The following is a 24,095-nucleotide window of genomic DNA, read 5'->3' on the forward strand; positions in this document are numbered from 1 at the left end:
TTACGCTATAAAGAAATAGCCATCTCTACTTCTTGTATGTAGGTACCTACAAGATACAATAGACGCTATAAAAAGGAAATAAAAAAAGAATTAATTAATATTTTTAGTAGGCTACTTACCCTGCGAAATGGATATCGGATATTTTTTTTCTGCAGCTGCTACTCTACTATCTACTCACACTAATCACACTTGTACATCAAAACACTGGCAGTTGTTTCACTAGTACACGTAAACTCGTCACTGGTCTAAAATCTCTTTTGTGATTTGAAGGACTTGATGATATCATCCAGTTGAGTTAACCAATGTATGAGCACTCACGAGGCTGAGTGCACCTAGAACTCCAAGCAGAGCCAAAATAAACCTCGGCCCCGCCGGGAATCGAAACTGGACCTCCCGTGTGCAAGCCTAGTGTGATACCCACTTAGCCACAGAGGCTACTGGGTAAAGGTTAGGTTTTTACTTTCCACCATTATTCCATTAAACTGGATCACAATATGATCTTACTTGAGGACGCAACTCTTTATCATGGACACTCGTTGCGGTATTAAAAGCCCAGAAGAGGTTAGGTAGTAGAACAGCCTCGGTAGACAATACAAGTACCTACCCCTAACGAGTGCCCATGATAAAGTCAAGTCTAATAGATCAGTTGCGCTAATTTGGGTGATGTTTCAAAGTCATAGAGCAAGAAAAATGAGGACCAACGGAATTTTTCTTTTCTTCTACGACTTCTAGATACCAAGATAAATCGATTTAAAAAATACCGGTAAATCGTAAAGTTTGACGTCACGGCATACGCTCTTGTAGGCAATGACGTCATAATTCATTACTCCCGCTTCGTTTGTTTGTGCGCAAACGTTTCTGTTACAGTAAGTCTCCATATTGCTAGGGAGTTACATTCGAAGATGACATGAGTAGCTGTCTCCTTTCGTGGATATCACAACATTACTAAGTGCCTCCTTTGCAATCAATTTCCACATTTCAATAATCTTTTTACACTGGTAATGTCGCCACTGGTCGGTACTCGATTAAAGTAGCTACTTAATTGTCCTCACGAGGCTGAGTGCACCCCGAACTCCAAGCAGAGCCAAAATAAACCTTGGCCCCGTTTACTCATTACTCATTATTTTTTCTTTGTACCTTTTATCCAAGTTTTCATATTTTTTTTTTTTTTTTTCACCTGATAATGAGTCTGGCCTTAATAATTTACCATATTGGTTTTACTTATTATTTTTTCTTTGTACCTTTTATCCAAGTTTTTATTTTTTTTTTTTTTTCAAGGCTTTAATGTCAAGATTCTTACCTAGTGAGCTCTTCCACTCAACTTCCATCCAACTTCCATAGTCTCAGTGGAACTTACCTGTCAAAGTTGCGTCTAGGAGGCTGAGAGTCTCTGTCACGGGGAGGTCGGTTATTGTCACGGGTGAACGGCCGTTTGGATCGGTCGTCATTGTTTCTGAAGCCACTGGAATCAAAGAACAGGAAATCAATTAAAATCAAAGCGTACGGAAACTGATCAATGGGGTTGGAATTGGAGACTTTTCCTCTCCTTATAACTTATTTTTTCTTTTTAATTTCGACTTATTGTTTTTTATTTTTTCGTATTCTTTCAGTATCTTAGAGTTTGAAAAAAGAGAAGATTTTTTTTTTTTTTTTATGGTTATATAAAGGAAAGTCGTGTGTTGTTCACACCAAAGTTCCGAAAACAAACTTAACCTGTTTAGGAACGAAGTTCGCCCCCGGGGCAGGGAATCGAACCCGTGACTAATTACATTGCTAGTCAACTGTTGAGATCGCTTGGTCCACTCCAAGAAGAAACCTAATTTAGAATTAAAGTTATAGGTACTACGAAAAGTACCTACCTACTCAGTCAGCCTCTCTGAAGTTTTACCGAGTGCCCCCAGAGGAGACTTATGGCTATTAAAAAAAAAAGTTCGTCCAAGGCGGACATCGAACCCGTAACTAATTACATTGCTAGTCAACTGTTGAGATTGCTTGATCCACTCCGAGAAGAAACCTAATTTAGAATTAAAGTTATAGGTACTACGAAAAGTACCTACCTACTCAGTCAGCCTCTCTGAAGTTTTACCGAGTGCCGTAAACTAGTCACTGGTCTAAAATCTCTTTTGTGATTTGAAGGACTTGATGATATCATCCAGTTGAGTTAACCAATGTATGAGCCATGTGAGCATAGATACCATAGTTATACAGGATACAGGGTGTTCAACTTAATAAATTCGTAAAATCAGTTTCCATCTCAATATATGAGAAGTGAGAAGTTACGGGTTCAATATAGGTATACCTACTCTTCTTTATAACTATGTTCCGATTTTTTAAGAGGGACCTAACTTTTCAGTTCTATTCACTTGCCTTTTCTAACGGTCAACCGGGTCAACGATTTATAAAAATAAAATTCATTGCCACAGAAGAGTATCGAACCAGTAATCCCTTAACGGCCAGTCAGATATAGTGGTAAAGTATTTTGTCCACCTAATAAAAAGTTTACCCTCTCTTTACCTAGGTATACTCAATCGGTCAGTTTGAGGTTGATCACCCTGTATTTTATACCTATATGTCTATTACCTGCATACCTCTCAAGGATGGTATTTACAACACGGTATAAATACTTATAGGTACCTATACCTAATATACGTATTCACAAAGGTAATATCTACATAAATAAAGCTAACATGTCTGCAAAATTTGAGCGACCTGTGGCTAAAGGTAAAGTCGTAAGAAGCGCTAGTTCCTTTTGAGCTTTTTCCCTGTAGGTATAGCCCTAAATAGCGGAACTTTGGTCCGGAATAACGGCCGAGCCGTACCTTCTGGAAACAGGGCCTAAGGATACTTTTGATCTGCATAATTTATTGAATCTCTGTGCCAAATTCGAGCGACTTTGGCTGAAATTTAAAGGCCTGAAATTTGCGAACTTTTTTTGAGCCTTTTCGAAGTTTTGGAGGTAAATAGCGGCTGAACCGTATAATTCTCGAAGTGCGACCAGCGGAAACTTTTGATCATTAACTAATTAGGTATGTACCTACCTTATGTATTAATTTTCTGAAGGAACCGTAATAGGGAACCTAGGTAGAAAATAAGGGTAATTTTTCCTCCTACATCTATGGGTACTATCGGCAACGTCGCATCTTTTGTGACGAGGGATCGTGTGCAAAGGGCTTGTGCGTAGGAACCGTGAAAACAGCTGTTAGCTGCCCAATGGTGATAAGAGGAACATCAGCTGTTCGAAATATTCCTCCATTTTCTGCTGCGTAAAAACCAAAAACTACTGACAAAAGATAAAAAAAAGTTCAAAGTTGAACTAGGTAAATTCGGTGTTTGTGAAGTGTTAATCCATCATTCATCATTTTGATATTGTTGCCCATTGCCCTTTTTGAGTTCGTTACTACGAAAGGTCCCTTTGGTTCAGCTGGTAAAAGTTTGTGCAATAGTGCCTGTTTGATTGACATCTGGACTGATTTACTCTTTCACAATGGAGTCTATTTCAGCTCAAAAGCTGGAAAACGTAGATCTTCGTTTTAAAATCAAAATCAATGATGATACCTACAGTGAAGAGCCGTTTAAAATTGTCGATCGTGGAGATATAACTTACCATGAGTTCCTTGGTATTCTGGTAAGTTTGAAATCTCTGGTACAGACACATAGGTAGTCTACTTAGGTACTCAATATGTATGTTATGTCTTGGATAAACAGGGAAACATTTAATTTAAGTTCATTGATCTTTGATCTCCTTGAAATAAAGCAAGGGGGTTAGATGGTAAACTCTAGAGATGTGTAACTAGGTAGCTACTCATCCCTCTACAGTCGACTACTCAGTCAATGAATTGATCCTTAAACATGTAATTAACTCACTCTTAAACTCCTTACAGCTTATAGTACAGAATAGAATATACCAGTAAAACAATGGGTTTCTTTTGTTCACTGAAACTTGTAAGAAGATAGAGAGATGGAGAAAACTTTTGTATCAGGGATGATACTTGCTTTTATATCACACCTATATTTTCTTTTATTTTTTCCAGGAAAGTGTGTATGGTTTGCAGCATGGTTCTGTCACAGGACTCACCTACATGGATCAGGATTATGATGAGGTGGTTGTAGGTAGTAATGAAGAATTCAAGCAACTCCTCAAGGTAAAGTTCATATCCTAGTTGAATACCTTGTTATACAGGTGTCTGGCCAACAGACAGTAATATTCCTGAAAATTTATGCTGGTTAATTATTACCTACTTACTTGATTTATAAATGGGATCAGTAGATTACTTTAATCCACAGGACAAAACAGCCTATTTTGGGCTCCTAAGGGTGGATAGTTGACAATGAACAATCATCCCACTTAAATGATAAGAATCAGGTTTTTTATTCTGATTCTGGTACTAAGGATTTTTTTTTCTTTTTTCAATGGGTTAGTATTACTGACAACAAAATAGTGCTATAAATTTATCATCATGTAAAAGGGAGAATACTCCCTTCTGTTGTCTCATAAGAAAGAGAATAATCCCTTCTATTACCTGTTTACTACCTGTCATGTACACTGTATTCATTTTTCTTTTGTTTTCATTTGCCCATTGCAGAGTGCTCACAAGTGGCGTGAAGACAATGAGTACTGTTTGTTGAATGTGACCACCATGAATGATTCAAGTGATGATTTTGAAAACATTGAGCCTGTATACTCAGCACCAGCATCTGCATCAGACATTGCAGACTCGGGTTCAGTTCAACTTGAAGTTCTCAACAAAGTAAATGACATGAATAAGAAACTGACACCCTTGTTGAGTGCTCAGTCAGAGCCTCCTGTTTGGTTCAAAGAATATATGGCCCAGGTATTATTTATTATTTTTAATTTATTTATATTGCCTACTATACATCTATACAAGTGGAGGTTCATTTGTTAATTGATTCATAAAAGAAAAATTGAGTCTTTCACTAATCATGTAAGGTGTGGTTTACAATCAAATTTCTTGGTGGATACCTATAATGACCCCAAATCTTAGGTCTTGCTTGTCCAACATTAATCCACAGGACAAAACAGCCTAGTTTGGGCTTCTAAGGGTGGATAGTTGACAATGAACAATCATCCCACTTAAATGATAAGAATCAGGTTTTTTATTCTGGTTCTGGTACTAAGGATTTTTTTTCTTTTTTCAATGGGTTAGTATTACTGACAAGAAAATAGTGCTATAAATTTATCATCATGTAAAAGGGAGAATACTCGCTTCTGTTGTCTCATAAAAAGGAGATTAATCCCTTCTATCACCTGTTTACTACCTGTCATGTACACTGTATTCATTTTTCTTTTGTTTTCATTTACCCATTGCAGAGTGCTCACAAGTGGCGTGAAGACAATGAGTACTGTTTGTTGAATGTGACCACCATGAATGATTCGAGTGATGATTTTGAAAACATTGAGCCTGTATACTCAGCAACAGCATCTGCATCAGACATTGCAGACTCGGGTTCAGTTCAACTTAAAGTTCTCAACAAAGTAAATGACATGAATAAGAAACTGACACCCTTGTTGAGTGCTCAGTCAGAGCCTCCTGTTTGGTTCAAAGAATATATGGCCCAGGTATTATTTATTATTTTTAATTTATTTATATTGCCTACTATACATCTATACAAGTGGAGGTTCATTTGTTAATTGATTCATAAAAGAAAAATTGAGTCTTTCACACTTTCACTAATCATGTAAGGTGTGGTTTACAATCAAATTTCTTGGTGGATACCTATAATGACCCCAAATCTTAGGTCTTGCTTGTCCAATGTGAAAATATTCTTTTTTTTTCAGTTCAAAGGGGAAATTTTGCAAGAGGTTCAAGGGATGATGCAGAAGCAACACGGATATGAAAAACCAACCCGGTCAAAGCCAAAATATCAACCTAGCCCTATCAAGTGAGTCATCCTTTCTCTCCCTGTTCTTATTACTACAATGTGATCTCCCTTAGACAGGAGTAAATAACACCTCTAAACAACTGACACTTTTTAGTTAAGACCATTATTCAGATAGTTTTACACTTTCATGTCCCTGGCCATTTTCTCCATCTTTTTCAGTTTTTGCTACACAAAAAATAGTCATATGAAACAATATCGATAGCACCTCCTTGAACCACCGAACAAAGTTTCCCCAAGTTGAAGGAGTAAAACTTGGGAAGACCTAAATCACATGTCCCTGGCTCAGTTTCCATCATAGAACAACTTTTTATTATTATTATTATTTTTTTTTTTTAAGAAAAACAACAGTGGAAAGTGTCTGTACAAGGAACAAGTAAACTGCATCGTATGGACTCTAAGGAAATTCAGGACAGTGATAAGACCTGTATTACAGGTATGTTAAAGGATCTCTTAGGTTGTGGTTATGTACCGGGTGAGACAGGAGTGGTAACTTAAAAACAACCGGGTACATAACCACAACCCTAAGACTACATAACTTTCTGCAAGAAGAAAACTTGGTAGTCCCTTTCTACCAACAGTTCTTTTCCATATTAGAGGCAGCCCTAAGATCATATCAGCCTTTGAGGATGAGCTATATATAATTTTATTTTAGATGAAGTATGTACTAGTATTATAATTATAAATGAGGCATTTCAATGTACTATTTTTTATTATTTTACAGTCAAACCAGGAGCAACTTTCGAGTTTGTCTGGACGGTAATTAACTGCGGACAACTTCCATGGACAGAAGAAACCCATCTGAACCTAATATCCTGCTCTCCTGGGTTTGAACCCATCAAAACCAATGTCCAATGTCCTCTTCTAGAGCCAGGTGATATTGGTCAAATTAGCATGGAGTTTGTGGCACCCAAAATGAGTGGGACTTATTCGTCCATTTGGAACTTCACCCATGGAGGCTATCAGTTTGGACATTGTTTGACCTGTATGATTGTGGTGGACTCAGCAGGGTTACCAGAATCAGGACGAGCTCTAGGAAGTGTAAAAGAGAGCCCAAGAAGTGTTAAGGTAAGGAGCAGGCTGGAAAAGTTACCATGAGTAATATGCTATTGATATTATGTTACACATATTACTCGTAGTCATCAGTGTCATCACTTTTCTATAGTTGAACAGAAATGTCAAGAGAAGATGAACACTAAGGCCTTAACAATAGAAACATATGGACTTCTTTACTAGTTTTGAAGGAGGAAGAAAATACACATACTTTACCATTGTAATTCAGACATATATTTCAGATCATTTATTCCTTTATTTCTGCCTCCCATTTGAAACTTCTAACTAATTGTGATCTGTTTTCTTGCAGGCCAAATCTCAAGAGGACATTAGCTCTGAGGATGACGAAACTTCATGTGATGACCACTCGGAGGACTTTTTTGTTATCCCAGCCTGTCTTGCAGACAAACCAGTGACACCAAGGAGTACATTCTCTGAGGGTAGCATTGAAATTATCAACCCTACTCCATCCCGATCCAGATCTCCCAGCAGAATCCAAGAGTTCTCACAGAATGGGCCAGGAGTATACAGAACTGAGGATGGGTCGATTGTTGTAGAGGGAACTACTCTGGAGAAAAACTCGGTCATTATTGTAGATGAACAAGGAAAATGCAATATTTCCGAGAAGAAAGGAACCACGGCCTCCTCTTCATTCACACCACAAGTCTCTCAGTGTAAGATGGGTCGATTGTTGTAGAGGGAACTACTCTGGAGAAAAACTCGGTCATAATTGTAGATGAACAAGGAAAATGCAATATTTCCGAGAAGAAAGGAACCACGGCCTCCTCTTCATTCACACCACAAGTCTCTCAGTGTAGCACATCCTCCATACCTCCTCCCTTATCATTCTCTGACCTGCTATCTCAGACGGATAACTGGGCGTCCATCGCTCAGCGAGCTGGGAATTCTGCAACATCTTTGGCAGAACAAGCTGCTAGGGATGCGAGAGTTAACGCTGAACAAGCTGTGAGGGATGCTAGAGCTAATGCAGACCAAGCTGCAAATGTTGCCACTAAGATAGCTGAAGACGCTTGTGGAGCTGCAGAACATGCAGCTAAGTCTGCAACATTCATGGCTGGACTGGCTGCTGGTGAAGCAAATAATGCTGCAACTTTGATAGCACAACAAGCTATGGAGGCTGCAAATAGATCCATACAAAATTTAAATCTCAACAACACCATACCAAACCTCGTTGAGGCTGCTATTCAAAATCAAATTGGCAACATGATGGGAAATAATACAAGATATAATGCAACTTTTACAACGGCTCCAGCAGAGAGAAATTCCAATACAACTCCCAATGAATCTGACGCAAATAGTTCCAGTGGGCAAACAAGTACAAACACAACCAATAACTGCAGAAACAATGTAATCCCACCGCACATCAATGTAAACGAAATCATTAACATCTGTACTGCTCAGGCAGCTAATACTGCACAGAACATTGTCCGTGGACTACTGGCAAATAGCAACTTGACAGCACATGCTGCTACTGCGGCCCAAAATGTGCTAGGTGGCTTCATGAGTATGAGCAACACTGGATCCAGCACAAGTGAAGCTAATACTCAGACCAACACACATGCCAATGTACAAACCAATACACAAGCCCATGCACAAACCAACACACAATCCAATGCAGGAACATAGGTATAGCCCTAAATAGCGGAACTTTGGTCCGGAATAACGGCCGAGCCGTACCTTCTGGAAACAGGGCCTAAGGATACTTTTGATCTGCATAATTTATTGAATCTCTGTGCCAAATTCGAGCGACTTTGGCTGAAATTTAAAGGCCTGAAATTTGCGAACTTTTTTTGAGCCTTTTCGAAGTTTTGGAGGTAAATAGCGGCTGAACCGTATAATTCTCGAAGTGCGACCAGCGGAAACTTTTGATCATTAACTAATTAGGTATGTACCTACCTTATGTATTAATTTTCTGAAGGAACCGTAATAGGGAACCTAGGTAGAAAATAAGGGTAATTTTTCCTCCTACATCTATGGGTACTATCGGCAACGTCGCATCTTTTGTGACGAGGGATCGTGTGCAAAGGGCTTGTGCGTAGGAACCGTGAAAACAGCTGTTAGCTGCCCAATGGTGATAAGAGGAACATCAGCTGTTCGAAATATTCCTCCATTTTCTGCTGCGTAAAAACCAAAAAGCCAAAAAGTCCAAAAACTACTGACAAAAGATAAAAAAAAGTTCAAAGTTGAACTAGGTAAATTCGGTGTTTGTGAAGTGTTAATCCATCATTCATCATTTTGATATTGTTGCCCATTGCCCTTTTTGAGTTCGTTACTACGAAAGGTCCCTTTGGTTCAGCTGGTAAAAGTTTGTGCAATAGTGCCTGTTTGATTGACATCTGGACTGATTTACTCTTTCACAATGGAGTCTATTTCAGCTCAAAAGCTGGAAAACGTAGATCTTCGTTTTAAAATCAAAATCAATGATGATACCTACAGTGAAGAGCCGTTTAAAATTGTCGATCGTGGAGATATAACTTACCATGAGTTCCTTGGTATTCTGGTAAGTTTGAAATCTCTGGTACAGACACATAGGTAGTGTACTTACTCAATATGTATGTTATGTCTTGGATAAACAGGGAAACATTTAATTTAAGTTCATTGATCTTTGATCTCGTTGAAATAAAGCAAGGGGGTTAGATTGTAAACTCTAAAGATGTGTAACTAGGTAGCTACTCATCCCTCTACAGTCGACTACTCAGTCAATGAATTGATCCTTAAACATGTAATTAACTCACTCTTCTACTTAGGTACTCAATATGTATGTTATGTCTTGGATAAACAGGGAAACATTTAATTTAAGTTCATTGATCTTTGATCTCCTTGAAATAAAGCAAGGGGGTTAGATGGTAAACTCTAGAGATGTGTAACTAGGTAGCTACTCATCCCTCTACAGTCGACTACTCAGTCAATGAATTGATCCTTAAACATGTAATTAACTCACTCTTAAGCTCCTTACAGTTTATAGTACAGAATAGAATATACCAGTAAAACAATGGTTTCTTTTATTCACTGAAACTTGTAAGAAGATAGAGAGATGGAGAAAACTTTTGTATCAGGGATGATACTTGCTTTTATATCACACCTATATTTTCTTTTATTTTTTCCAGGAAAGTGTGTATGGTTTGCAGCATGGTTCTGTCACAGGACTCACCCAGAAATGTCAAGAGAAGATGAACACTAAGGCCTTAACAATAGAAACATATGGACTTCTTTACTAGTTATGAAGGAGGAAGAAAATATACATACTTTACCATTGTAATACAGACATATATTTCAGATCATTTATTCCTTTATTTCTGCCTCCCATTTGAAACTTCTAACTAAGTAATTGTGATCTGTTTTCTTGCAGGCCAAATCTCAAGAGGACATTAGCTCTGAGGATGACGAAACTTCATGTGATGACCACTCGGAGGGTATACGTATACCTGACAGGTACGGCTGATAAGGTCCTCCTGTCAGGTCTACCTTATTTTTCTGTAATGTTCTTTGTCTTGTGTTTCACAATGTTATAGATATATTTATAAACATTATTAAATAAAGTTTCATTTACATGCCTCTTGGTGGTTTACAGATAATTGACATGTCTCTCCTTGGTTTACAGATCCACCACCGCAAGAAAGACTCCGACTCAACTCGGGTAGATCATGTTTGGTTGGATCTAACTAGACGTGTACAGGACCTGAGTGTCTCCAATAACACCCCTCATAGCCACCCCAAAACCGGAAATATTTGGTCCTTGCGTCCTGACGTATCAGCTGGCAATAAGAATGGCGCTAAATCTTCGTCCACTCGTGTAAGATGAATTTTCCTCCTCCTTGAGAACAATATTTCGATTTTTTTTTTTTTTTTAAAGACATGGTGGCCGTATCACCCTTTGCTCCAGGAACGGAGGTAATGGAACTACCTCGCAGATCATACTTGTAAACCTCACCTTCTGCATACCCGAATACTATTGACCTGCGAAACGGAACGGCCTTCTCCCATCCTGTCTATTCTCTTCGCTTTCGGGACGATAAGACCTCGGCGGTTAAAGTTCCCTCTATTAAACCTCTAAAAATAATAATAATAAATGCCCTTCGAAGATTAGTGATCATTTCGAAAATAATCGTTTTCGATCGTTGAAATAATCGACACCACTTTGATGTTTTGGTTTCGACTTTTTTCTTTCAGATTTCGGCCGAAACGTTCCTGAACCCCGTGTCGTTTTGCAACTTCCCTCCCGTTCCCAACGATCTCCGTTCCAGTACCACGCAACGACAGCAGAATAGCTCCTCTCCTGATACTAGTGGATTGGGTAACAATGCCGGGAATGCGTCTCCTCGTTCTGGTAAAACTTTGTTTACAAATATCGGGACATTGACCATTAGGCCATTTTCCTACGCGCGTCCCAATATTTTTCTACAATGAAACTGCTGGCTTTCAAGGTTGGACAGGAATTTAGGTGTGCTTGGTTCATGGGACAGGTAATATTTTCAGCATTTAACAAATTCCATTTATTCACAAAATTAACTACTTAATTTCAGAATGGAATACCCATTAATAAACTGGCTGGGGAATAATAATAAGATTCATTTCTCAATAACTTCATAGTTCACATTCATATGTATGTAAATATTTTTGTTCTTATTCCTATAAAAGTAGAATAAAAGTACATTTCTACTTTTATTATAGTGTACACTGTTGGATTTTTCAGGTCCTGCTGTTAAAAAAGCTACACTGCGAGCCGGTAGCATTTCTACTTTTATTATAGTGTACACTGTTGGATTTTTCAGGTCCTGCTGTTAAAAAAGCTACACTGCGAGCCGGTAGCAATGGTAATGTTACAGAGGCACGGGCTTCGTCTTCAAATTCCAATGATGCAGAAACACCTAGGGTTGCAGCCAGTTCAGTAGAGATAGGAGAGATGATGGCACAATTAATCGACATGGGGTTCACGGACAAGAAGGTGAACAAGAAAACTCTGGAGGAGTGTAACTATAATGTGGATGCGGCTCTGCATAAACTGGGAGCAGTAAGTTTTCGGGTCAAATTTTCGATGGTCAGTTTTTAGTGCCAAATTCCGTTTTGAGGTCCATAGTTTCCTTCAATAATTGTATGCTCTTATATGTTCAGGATAAAAGTTCACCATAAGTGGGATTTGAACCCTTAACACATTCCGTGCCACACCTGTTTTGTGTGTGTGTTTACTCTCAGGCCACCCACCAAAAAGTCAATTTTACAATGTATCTCACATGTGAGAGATGTGGCCTCTGAGGATAAAAAAAAAACAAGCAAAACAGGCCATGTCACTCATATATGAGAGACATTATCCTCATAGGCCACGTCTCTCATATTTAAGAGACATTATTTCTGATCACCATTAGGCTAATTTTTGTATCATATGACTTACTTTATAACTTACTTTTTATTTTTCACTTTTTCCATTCCAATTTTTGAAAGCTAAATATACTTTACTCTTCGAGTCCAAGTCAAGTCATGAAATTTAGCGTAGTGTATTAAACGGGGAATGACATTTGTGACAAGCATTCATGCTTAACACAATTAAAAATCCTTAATTATTTACTGTCATACGTTTGTTCCGTATATTTTATGTTAGAATCTAAGCCAACATAAAATATACGGAATCTAACATAAATAAATATATCTAACAGTTAGATGACAATAAGATGGTTGGTAAGTATTTCAAAAATTTCATAGGAACTTTGGGGTATGCTATTTGATATTAGGACAATACATACTGTAATGTTCAGATAACCACAAAGTTTGTGACATACCTAAAAGAAGAAAAAAGAAAATGTAAATTTTATTGTCATGTTTCAGCTTTACTCTTCCATTTCACCAGCAGCAACTGCTGCTCGGACTGCCTCTGTGACTCAAAATACTACCCCAGACAGTTCCAAACCCAATGAGGCCAATGGAGAGAGTGGTTTCGAGCGGGAATTGAATCTGATGCTATCTCATCTGATGGACATGGGATTCACAGACAATAATGAAAACATGATGGTTCTTGAACAAAACAACTTCAATATGATTCATGCTGTCACCGAGCTAGTGAATCGTAGGGAGAACGCAACTCAAGGAGGTGGCACTGGACATTAAGCACGTCAACTTCTTGGTTTATCTCTTTGAAATGAGAGCCAAGTACGTTTTAGTCTGATACCTATATTTTTTAGACTCCTTTGTAAGAAGATTGATTTATATTGCTTTGCAAGAAAATTAAATTAGACTGCTTTGTAAGACCATTCAGGGTTGGAGACCTTGTGGAAGACCACGACGCAGATGGTAATAAAACCCATTATAGATGCCCTTAAGAGAACAGAAAATACTCGTTTTTTAGACTCCTTTGTAAGAAGATTGATTTATATTGCTTTGCAAGAATATTAAATTAGACTGCTTTGTAAGACGATTCAGGGTTGGAGACCTTGTGGAAGACCACGACGCAGATGGTAATAAAACCCATTATAGATGCCCTTAAGAGAACAGAAAATACTCGTAGCTTGTTTAGAAACGGTTTTCTGATGCCAATGTCCAATGAAGAGATTGCCAATTACGTGATGAATTGATGATCAGTATCAAGAACTGATCATGCAGACTTCTGTCTTTTGGTATCATAAATGTTATATCCTTACCAGATATGATTATTTCTTGCTTTCATTTTATTATCGACAAGAGTCGGTATAATTATCGACATAAGGGATGATAAAATACGACTATACTTACGTGTTTTACAATATCGATGAATTTGTGAAGGATTTGAGCTTTGAGTTCACAGTTACATTTGATTTGTGCAAATATCTAAATATTTAAGGTTGCCTGTGAAAACGGGCCTTAGGGGATTATTATTAAAGTTTACGTGATCGAAATTTCATTTTATTTTCATACCTAATATATTTTTTCAAACTATTTTTATTTTATTATTTCCATAAGTACTTTTAAATTTGGTTTCATAATATTATTTGATCATAGTTATATTTTCATTTCCTATAGTAGATATTCCAAACTTTGGGTACACGTACCTAAAAGTAGATACTTTTTTCTTGTTATCAGAGGTTTTAAGATCCCGGGCTTTCAGTTACCTGATTTCAGCTGGTTCTGTAGGACAAACTGTGGCATCAGTGGTAAGTCAAGTTCCATCTCCCTTTGCTTTTGATGTGTATGAAAGTACTCGATGTAATTTATACCATGTCCAACTTGTGCCTCTCTCAGATTTTCTTCAAATTTATATTCTCAACCATTGGGTTTTAATTTTTAACCACATAAGCCAGCAAAAAAATCCTACAAAAGTCACACCAATAAATAACCTTGGTAACTTGATAGGATCATTGACAGCTTACTTACTTACCATGACAATACTTTCTTGCTTTGATCTAGTTTTAAAATCAATCTTACACTTAAGTATCTCTGATGTTCTCAGATATGTCCTCACCTAGCATGGCAGACGAGCTTCCTCACATTCGGTATTCTGGGTTTGGTATGGTCACTATTCTGGCTAACAATGTACGAAGACCAGGCACCACGGCCCACCGAGGATCAAATACCATTGTTTGTGTCCAAAGTAAGTGCTCTCTTTCTCCCTTTTTTTATAGTCCAGAATCCAGACTATTTTCCTCTCTAGGGGGAAGAGAAAAAATCATGTAGAGTTATATGAGTTTTTCTTTCGTTTAAGGGAGATATTTTCATACATAAGGGCCTGTGGGTAAACACCATAGAATATGCTTTGACAGCCAAGGTGTTGAAGTTGAAAATGCATATCTCCTTGGTGTAACCAGTTGTTTTTTTTTTTCTTATAATAGGAAAGGAAAATACTTACCCTTGAGTTTGGCCCCATGGATGTTCTACTGTTTAGGTGATGTTTTAACCTTGCTGTTTTTCAGGTGACCAATACGAACGGACCTCGGTGGATCTCGTTCATATCTCACTGGTCCCTCTGGTCGGTGTACATAGCTCACTTTGCCATGAACTGGTCCACCTATATCATCATGCAGTGGTTACCAACCTACATGTCGAGCTACCTGGGCGCCAACTCTCACAGTTTGAGCTTCACGGCCATGCCCTATGTATTGAACTCACTCTTCTGCATAGGTAGGTACTACCTAAATTTTCATTTTATTTTTTAAAGAGTTTTGTTTGGAACTGTAAAGATGTGTCCACACATTCGCGATCCCGTCTGAAACTGTACACTGTCTCGACAACATAGATTCATCTCTTAACCTCGTCGAACGACGGGGTCGACTATGTGTGGACACAGGTTTACAATGGACTAACGGAGGTCTTATCGTCCCGAAATAGAAGAGAAAGGATGGCAGGGTAGGAGAAAGCCAGCCGTTCCGAGAACGAGCCTTATTTGCTTGTGATAATGATAGAGTTCGCCTCTGGTGTTAATCGAAGCCGCTACCTAGTCCTTTCAAGGCAGGCGCGCTACTTACTTTCCGAGCTAACGAGGTGGGAATGTACATATAGGTAGGTACATTTTTTTTTCTATTATGGGGACCTCAGCGGTAACGCGCTTGCTTACCATGCAGAAGGTCGCGAGTTCGATCCTACAGTCGAAATTTGCACTCGTATTTTGATTGTAAAAATTGTTTGAAGGGGTACTTCTAGCTTGTGTTGACCCAACACCTGAATGGAAAATTCTCAATAGAGAGAGAGGGAAAATAACTTATGGACCTTCGACTTTCTCAAAGTTACCGAGATATCCATCAAGATGAAGAAAACTTCTCTCTATTTCAGTGGCGGGCCATTTCGCAGACAACTTGGTGAGTCACAGCTGGACTGTGTTGACTGTTAGGAGACTCATGGAATTCGGGTAGAAAAAAGTCAACGGTAGTTACTTCGTTACCTCCCGGTTCTTACCTTTTACTGCCGGAACGGCATGCTACCTGTTTGGCGTCATTCGTTGTACATCCAGCTCCCATCTTGGCGTTAGAATGGTCACCCTCGTCACTCACAAGATACCGGTATTCATTAGGAACCAGGATTATGTCAATTTCACCCTTGCTATTGCGGACATCTTCCATTTTTGGACTAAAGAAAATATTGTAGCTACAGCAGTGAAAATGGATTGATTTGGAAGTTGGAGGGAAAAATCTTCGAAGATCTTCTTGTATGTGCCTTATCTTCAGTAGACGTTGGAAATTATTGTGGCCCAACTTTGGAAGGAATAAGATAAAACTGGGGTATTGCAGCTTGTAGCCAGCGCAGCGGCTTTAATATTGATAATATTCAATCAATTAACAGAACTTTAAGCAAAGTCTTGCGTGGTTGGTATCTATACGATTATCGTGTGTGTGGGGTTAGGACCACTTGAGCAGCTGTGGCCTGTGAACGATGGTCATCCATCCGCTAGGTAACCACGCGTAACGTTGCTTAACTTCAGTGATTCTTTGGGAACTGGTACGACGTTGGGTATTGGTGATCGCCCACCGCTTACTTCGACTTGTGTTGAATCCACTGATCGTGTAAAGCCGCCCTAGGTCATGTAAATTTTAAAAATTCCCGCTCTGTTCAAGTGCACAAACTTGAGAAAGAGAGAACTTTTCTATTTCCATTGAAAATTGAAATCGAAAGGATTTTAAATTTTCCTCTACGAATTAGAATAAAATTGAAATCCGGACTTTTCACAGGTAATTTACCGAATAAAATAAAATCGTTTTAGTAAAGTCTTCAAAAGTTTCCCGGGGTGAAAGTCTGAAAAAACGTCACACCTGTTAAACGAAGGCGGATGAACACTTGTAAAATTTCATTTCTCGAGATTATTTTTGAATTTGATTTTGAGTTTTAAGATCTCAAAAGTCGAATTCAATTAAAATAAATTGTTTTTTATTTTAATAAATTAATCAGATCATTTATAAAGGGCTCTGAAACACTGTTTAATCGAAAAGAGTTGGAACTCTTTTTTTGGGAGTGCATGATTTTTTTGCCTGGCGCAATATTTTCGATAAGGCAGAGAACCTACCGGTGAAGTGCGGGGTTAAGTGGATTTTCCCTAGGAAGGATAGTTATGTCGGACCGTGAAAGTGGGGATGAAACGACTCATAGTCAAAGTAAGTGGACTTTCTAGCCCTTTTCCTTATTTCCCAGCTTTTACTTGTTCTCTCAAACCCATTTCCAGACTCTCTTGTATGTACTAGTAGTTAATTTTTCTGAAAAGAATTCTGATTTTAATATCCACCGATTTCCGTCACAGAATGAATCAGAAGAGGACCACCAGAAGGAAGACTACATTCATTGTAGGTCTGTGTGCAGTGGCCAACTTCATCAATGCGGCAGATAGAGTCATCATGCCGATAGCTATTATACCCATGAGACAAGAGTTCCAATGGAATCTTCATTGGCAAGGATGGATCCTTTCAGCATTTGCATTTGGGTACTTCACAAGTCAGGTAAGTTTTATACCCATGAAACATACCAACATCTTTCCCCCCCTCTCTAGATTTGATAAAAGAAACTGGAACAATACAAAGAGAGAAAGAGAATAGGATAGGGGAAACACAGCTGTTCTGAGAATGAATCTCAATAATCTCATATGTTCAGGATAAAAGTTCATCATAAGTGGGATTTGAACCCTTAACACATTCCGTGCCACACCTGTTTTGTGTGTGTTTACTCTCAGGCCACCCACCAAAAAGTCAATTTTACAATGTATCTCACATGTTTTTTACATAGCTACTTTTTGTCATGAAAATTACATGTAAAATGATAAAATTTGGTAGCAATCTAGAAATCAACAGTGTTCTGACTAGCTATTTCGACCGTAAAGAGTCAATTTATCCCCTTAAAACTTACCCAGTTGGATTAGACACTAATGCATAGCTTGGACACAGGAAATCATGTAAACTAAACATCTGTGTTCCTTATCTCATTATCAGCTGACATCTAAACTTCAAACTTCTTTCAATTTTGGCGAAAAGAAAAAATGTTCTGGGTACCCAAGTACCTTTTGTAGGGGGAAGAGAACCCTCTGCCCTTGGTTAAAACCTAATGTAATGATCCTTTCTCTACTATTTAGTCTAATCAAGTTAGCTACCTACTAGCAGAGTTAAATATAAATTCACAATGTTCATTGATCAGAATTTTCAGAGTGACTGTTGGTACTGTCACAATAGTCACCAAATACCTAACAAGAAGTTATACTTTTTCTTCAACTTTATATTGTAGCCAAGGGCATGCCTTCATGGTTCGTAAAATAAATAATTTTCCTCTCTTCTCAGGCAACAATCCCAGGAATGCTGTGCGGGCCCCTGACAGCAGAACTAGTAACGTCTTCCCATGGACACTGGTTTCCATTATACTTTTTCTTCAACTTTATATTGTAGCCAAGGGCATGCCTTCATGGTTAGTAAAATAAATAATTCTCCTCTCTTCTCAGGCAACAATCCCAGGAATGCTGTGCGGGCCCCTGACAGCAGAACTAGTAACGTCTTCCCATGGACACTGGTTTCCTGTATTCATTCTGGCTGCTAGTATTAACTTCCTCGGAGCCATTGTCTTCTACAGCCAAAGCTCTGCCTCGCCCATTCTGTGACACTAGTCACTCACCAGGGTAAGTTTTCTCATCACTTTGTGTGCCATGTTGAGAAATAGTCACTTTCCTTCACTGGCGTATACCCCCCATCCCCGCAGCTCCGATCATGTAGGGGCCCCCAAATGGAGCCCAAAATCTGGCCAAAGGTTGACACATTAACCACCCCCCCCCCTTATTGACCCATAGGAAACCCCCGAAAACGTATGCAATACACCACTTTTTTCCTGAGGGACCATTTCTCTCACATTAAGTGATACTCAAAATTATCGACTTAACTTCCCATTTTAAACAGTATGGGTGCTATTTTTTCATAATTCTAGAGTCAATCCTTTGTACTTTTACCTATTTTAATCCTCAGGGACTTTACCTACATACTCAAATCCTCAGGGATTACAGTATGTAGATTCTTTTATAGGAGAATCAGAATCCACCCTTAACGATACACGTATTCTTTTTTAATAAAACTCATTCGGCATAACAACAATTCTATCCTTTGTTTCAGATATTATCGGGTTGTTGATGGTTCCACGTTTTGTCTTCTAGAATCCAAGCAGTTCTCGTGATGTGCCCGAATACACTCGTGCAGTTTGGTAACGTTGGTCTCCAGTAGGCGACGTCTATTGGAAGAAGAAACATCCGCCCTACATTTTATGATACCCTATGTGCCCTATACATATCACCAAACTATAAAAACGCTAAAAAGTATTTGAACTATGGAAAAGTATTTACTTTTACTATGGAAAAGTATTTGAACCCCCCCTCGACAAAATCCTGGATACGGCCCTGTATTAATTGTAAATACTTTTTCCATACGTTTTGGTGATATAGGGCCTTGGTAGGGAACTTTATGATAGTTCTGGGTTCGTGATAAAAGATGGGAAAAGAGGAGACTCCTAAATTAACTCTTGATGACTGATGGCTTTGTACCATATCATAATCTAAGGTTGCTAGAGATCTCTTCAAATCGAGTAAGTTAACCAAACCATGATACCTTATGTGCCCTATACATATCACCAAACTATGGAAAAGTATTTGAACCCCCCCTCGACAAAATCCTGGATACGGCCCTGTATTAATTGTAAATACTTTTTCCATACGTTTTGGTGATATAGGGCCTAGGTAGGGAACTTTATGATAGTCCTGGGTTCATGATAAAAGATGGGAAAAGAGGAGACTCCGAAATTAACTCTTGATGACTGATGGCTTTGTACCATATCATAATCTAAGGTTGCTAGAGATCTCTTCAAATCGAGTAAGTTAACCAAACGTTGTACTGGAGTCAATGGAGACAAAAACAGGGTACTGGAGTCAATGGAGGCAAAAACAGGGTACTGTAGTCAATAGAGACAAAAGCGGAAATCAGCAAACCCTTCGTATGACTACCAAACACTGGCTGCTATTGGAATGGCGAGTTGAATTCCCTTCTGTGATATTTTTATAGATTTAAGAGATTTATCGAATAATTTCATTCACAAATACGAAAATGCATGTTGTTTTATTTAAAATATATTTTTTTTTGTTTTTGTTTGTTTTTTTTTTTTTTTTTTTTTTTTTTTTTTGTGGTTTTTTCCCCCACAACTTTCTTATTATAAATAATCTACAATGGCTCCAAGTACCAAATTGAAGCTCAGAGTCTCTACTTTTCATTCATCTCATGTAAGAGTAAAAACTGGAAAGCTTATAAGAGAGACATCAATAAAAGAGTGAAGAGTTGTGTCTCTCACATATGAGAGACGCAGCACGGAATGTGTTAATCTAGCACTTACAAGACAGGAGTGCTATCTTCAAAATTAAACTAGGCTGACTATGGAATACATATTTAGGAGCACAGTAGCACTCCACCCCACTAAGTCATGAACGTTTGATAGTGCTATAAAATGTTAGAATAAGGGCTTGAAAATTATACTCTTTTCAGGTGATGGGAGCTTGTGCAGCCACTAGATTTGGTTGTAAGTCGGTCCTTACATTCTCTGTTCTACTGTGGTCAGTATCAACCCAGTACCAGACACTCAATGCGTATTCCAGGTAAGAATTTTTCTTCCTTCTTTTTTTATATTTTTTTGAGAGGTTTACTAGAGGGAACTGTAATTGCTAAGGTCTTATCCGTCTTATCGTCTCGAAATCGAAGAGGGAAGACAGGATAGTAAAAAGCCAGTCGTTCCCAGAACAGAACTACCTATACAAAGAAGAGAAAAACATCTATAGTGGAGAGATGGAAGATGGATACTACTATTTTTTCTAGATCTTCCGGAATTATCCGTTCAGAGTAAAATCCGCCTCGGCCGGGAATCGAACCCGCGGCCTAGCTCTTACAAGGCAGACGCGCTATCAACCAAGCTAACTAGGCTGGCTTCCAGGCAAGGAATAGCTCTTAAGCATAGTGGTCAAGACACTTGCCTGTTAAACTGGAGGGCATGGGTTTAATCCCAGCCAAGTCATGGAATTTTATTGTCATTTATTTGAGAATTTTGACCACAATAATGGAGCTTTAAGGGTTAGGTGGTAGAGAACACCTCTGGCATTAACCTCATGAAGTGGTTACCTTCCACTCAAGAGTGTACTATCATTAAAAAATAATTCCAGAATTCAAGTATTTGTGTTATTTGTTTGCTAATCAGGTTTGCCTACCATGTTTCAAATCCTGGCCAATTCAGTTCCTATAGAGGAGAGATCCCGGGCTTTCAGTTACCTGATTTCAGCTGGTTCTGTAGGACAAACTGTGGCATCAGTGGTAAGTCAAGTTCCACCTCCCTTTGCTTTTGATGTGTATTAAAGTACTCAATGTAATTTATACTATGTCCAACTTGTGCCTCTCTCAGATTTTCTTCAAATTTATATTCTCAACCATTGGGTTTTAATTTTTAACCCCTTTTTATCACTGATTTTATTATTATTATTATTATTATTATTATTATTATTATGCGAAGCAGCTTGGGACGTATCACTCTGAAATGCAAAAGAAATGTTCGAGGCCGTTCACACACTCGTGAGGGATGAGTGAGTTGTGAAAACAAAGTCCTACTCAATTCAATCTTCAGTGGACTACTCAATATAATTGAGTCAACTCACTCACTATGTATGTATGTCATACACATCTAGTTGCAATAATCCACTCGTAAGTGCGCGGCCAAAACGCGGCGACCATTGACCATCGCAGAAAAATTTGGACCGATTGCAATACTTTCATTACTAGTATAGCTCGCTATACTGTAGTAATAGAAAGTAAAAAATACTCAGCTCAATTTCTTGATTTTCTGCGAGGGTCGGTTATATGAATATTATGGTCAAGGCTCCGTTGTGAGGACGCTTCTATTCATTAGCATGGTTTATTTTCTCTTGGGTCGGTACTAGGCAAGGGTCGATGGTCGGTTCTTCCTTGTAAATGCCTACTAAGGGTTGTATTTTTCTCGAATTACCTGGCAATCTGAGTCCGACTTGAGCAGCTCGCATACTTATTGTTTTCTTCTCGACTAGGTTGTATGCTTTTATGAAACAACCGGGAGACCGGAACGTATAAATTTGCGCTGCTTTACGATCTTTCCCCTTAGTGAATTCGGGTAGAAAAAAGTCAACGGTAGTTACTTCGTTACCTCCCGGTTCTTACCTTTTACTGCCGGAACGGCATGCTACCTGTTTGGCGTCATTCGTTGTACATCCAGCTCCCATCTTGGCGTTAGAATGGTCACCCTCGTCACTCACAAGATACCGGTATTCATTAGGAACCAGGATTATGTCAATTTCACCCTTGCTATTGCGGACATCTTCCATTTTTGGACTAAAGAAAATATTGTAACTACGGCAGTGAAAATGGATTGATTTGGAAGTTGGAGGGAATCTTCGAAGATCTTCTTTGTATGTGCCTTATCTTCAGTAGACGTTGGCAATTATTGTGGCCCAACTTTGGAAGGAATAAGATAAAATTGGGGTATTGTAGCTTGTAGCCAGCGCAGCGGCTTTAATATTGATAATATTCAATCAATTAACAGAACTTTAAGCAAGGTCTTCCGTGTTTGGTGTCTGGACGATTATCGTATATGTGTGGGGGTAGGACCACTTGAGCAGCTGTGGCCTGTGAACGATGGTCATCCATCCGCTAGGTAACCACGCGTAACGTTGCTTAACTTCAGTGATTCTTTGGGAACTGGTACGACGTTGGGTATTGGTGATCGCCCACCGCTTACTTCGACTTGTGTTGAATCCACTGATCGTGTAAAGCCGCCCTAGGTCATGTAAATTTTAAAAATTCCCGCTCTGTTCAAGTGCACAAACTTGAGAAAGAGAGAACTTTTCTATTTCCATTGAAAATTGAAATCGAAAGGATTTTAAATTTTCCTCTACGAATTAGAATAAAATTGAAATCCGGACTTTTCACAGGTAATTTACCGAATAAAATAAAATCGTTTTAGTAAAGTCTTCAAAAGTTTCCCGGGGTGAAAGTCTGAAAAAACGGAGACTCATGACCAGTATAGGACTGATAGGTCCCGCTGTATTCCTTATCTTCTTCTGTGCAGTGGACAACCTGCTGTTTGCTGTCATGTAAGTAGAATAGAATAGAATATACCCTGTTTATACTGCCGATAAGTAATGAATTAATGATTGACTTATTCATAGAAGCTTAACCCGACCCTAAGGGCTGTTTGCCCTAAGGGTCGGAGTGGGCTTTTTGTGTGCGAAGTTAAGCTGATTATATATTCCTCCTAGGTATTCAGGGGCTCGAAGGAAAATAAAGGGCTCCCAAATGTAGTACTATATTAAAAACATGTACCAATAATTTGGAGCATCTAGCCCTACTCCCTATTAGTAGTTCATGTAAGTAGTCAGTAAAAAAAAAGTGGTTCGAATCTTTAACGGAGTTTTCCTTTAAATTGCCTGTGAGTTTCTTTCTCTCACCTTCCTTACTATTAAATTTTGACCCTTTTAAGGCCCCGTATTCATGCTGAATATTAATTATTTCAGATTCATCAGCATATCAATTTTTTTTGGGAGTGCATGATTTTTTTGCCTGGCGCAATATTTTCGATAAGGCAGAGAACCTACCGGTGAAGTGCGGGGTTAAGTGGATTTTCCCTAGGAAGGATAGTTATGTCGGACCGTGAAAGTGGGGATGAAACGACTCATAGTCAAAGTAAGTGGACTTTCTAGCCCTTTTCCTTATTTCCCAGCTTTTACTTGTTCTCTCAAACCCATTTCCAGACTCTCTTGTCCAGAAACAAGAAAGTTATAAGGATATTTGTCATGCTAAATACATTCAAGATGGCGACACTTCACCCTCTCCTTCCTTTTCCCATCTCTAACTTTGCCTAGGTCATTTTTAGTTTAATCTTGCCTAGGCTCTTTTCAGTCTAACTCTGCCTAGGCCCTTTTCAGTCTATTTCTGCCCAGGCCCTTTTTACTTGGGCCCTTTTTGGTATTAGTTAAGAAGCCATGCTCCTTTTCCCATATCTAACTTTGCCTAGGTCATTTTTAGTTTAATCTTGCCTAGGCCCTTTTTAGTCTAACTCTGCCTAGGCCCTTTTCAGTCTATTTCTGCCCAGGCCCTTTTTACTTGGGCCCTTTTTGGTATTAGTTAAGAAGCCATGACAATGTAAAATTACCACAA

General features: G+C 38.7%; 4 protein-coding genes across 5 annotated transcripts; all 4 read left to right on the plus strand.

The window, feature by feature from the left end:
- The first annotated feature begins 3,276 nt into the window (after nucleotides 1-3,276).
- Nucleotides 3,277-5,944, plus strand: LOC103506278. Of its 2 annotated transcripts, none has more exons than XM_008470663.2 (4): nucleotides 3,277-3,625; nucleotides 4,032-4,142; nucleotides 4,584-4,832; nucleotides 5,798-5,944. In XM_008470663.2, the coding sequence occupies exons 1-4, from the start codon at nucleotides 3,485-3,487 to the stop codon at nucleotides 5,903-5,905; spliced, it is 609 nt and encodes a 202-aa protein (XP_008468885.1). In that variant the 5' UTR covers nucleotides 3,277-3,484; the 3' UTR covers nucleotides 5,906-5,944. The 2 variants fall into 2 exon arrangements, with proteins under 2 accessions (XP_008468885.1, XP_026677181.1); XM_026821380.1 differs by lacking the exon at nucleotides 4,584-4,832 and adding an exon at nucleotides 5,330-5,578 and having other exon boundaries at nucleotides 5,798-5,921.
- Nucleotides 5,945-6,241: 297 nt separating this feature from the next.
- Nucleotides 6,242-8,604, plus strand: LOC103506279. Its single transcript, XM_017442786.2, has 4 exons — nucleotides 6,242-6,334; nucleotides 6,623-6,966; nucleotides 7,262-7,610; nucleotides 7,751-8,604. The coding sequence occupies exons 1-4, from the start codon at nucleotides 6,289-6,291 to the stop codon at nucleotides 8,596-8,598; spliced, it is 1,587 nt and encodes a 528-aa protein (XP_017298275.1). The 5' UTR covers nucleotides 6,242-6,288; the 3' UTR covers nucleotides 8,599-8,604.
- A 1,942-nt stretch (nucleotides 8,605-10,546) lies between these two features.
- LOC103506280 lies at nucleotides 10,547-13,280 on the plus strand. Its single transcript, XM_026821381.1, has 4 exons — nucleotides 10,547-10,765; nucleotides 11,143-11,299; nucleotides 11,745-11,983; nucleotides 12,793-13,280. Exons 1-4 carry the CDS (start codon nucleotides 10,553-10,555, stop codon nucleotides 13,069-13,071), a joined length of 888 nt encoding a protein of 295 aa, XP_026677182.1. The 5' UTR covers nucleotides 10,547-10,552; the 3' UTR covers nucleotides 13,072-13,280.
- Nucleotides 13,281-13,922: 642 nt separating this feature from the next.
- On the plus strand, nucleotides 13,923-23,489 carry LOC103506281 (sialin-like; the record flags this gene model as incomplete). Its single annotated transcript, XM_026821361.1, has 6 exons — nucleotides 13,923-14,090; nucleotides 14,387-14,527; nucleotides 14,847-15,054; nucleotides 15,703-15,770; nucleotides 22,956-23,032; nucleotides 23,453-23,489. Coding segments are annotated over 6 exons (699 nt in total), but the record flags the coding sequence as incomplete, so codon positions are not given.
- Between the last annotated feature and the right edge of the window lie 606 nt (nucleotides 23,490-24,095).

Source organism: Diaphorina citri, unplaced genomic scaffold, assembly GCF_000475195.1.
Source record: "Diaphorina citri unplaced genomic scaffold, Diaci psyllid genome assembly version 1.1 scaffold224, whole genome shotgun sequence".
Classification (NCBI taxonomy): domain Eukaryota; kingdom Metazoa; phylum Arthropoda; class Insecta; order Hemiptera; family Psyllidae; genus Diaphorina; species Diaphorina citri.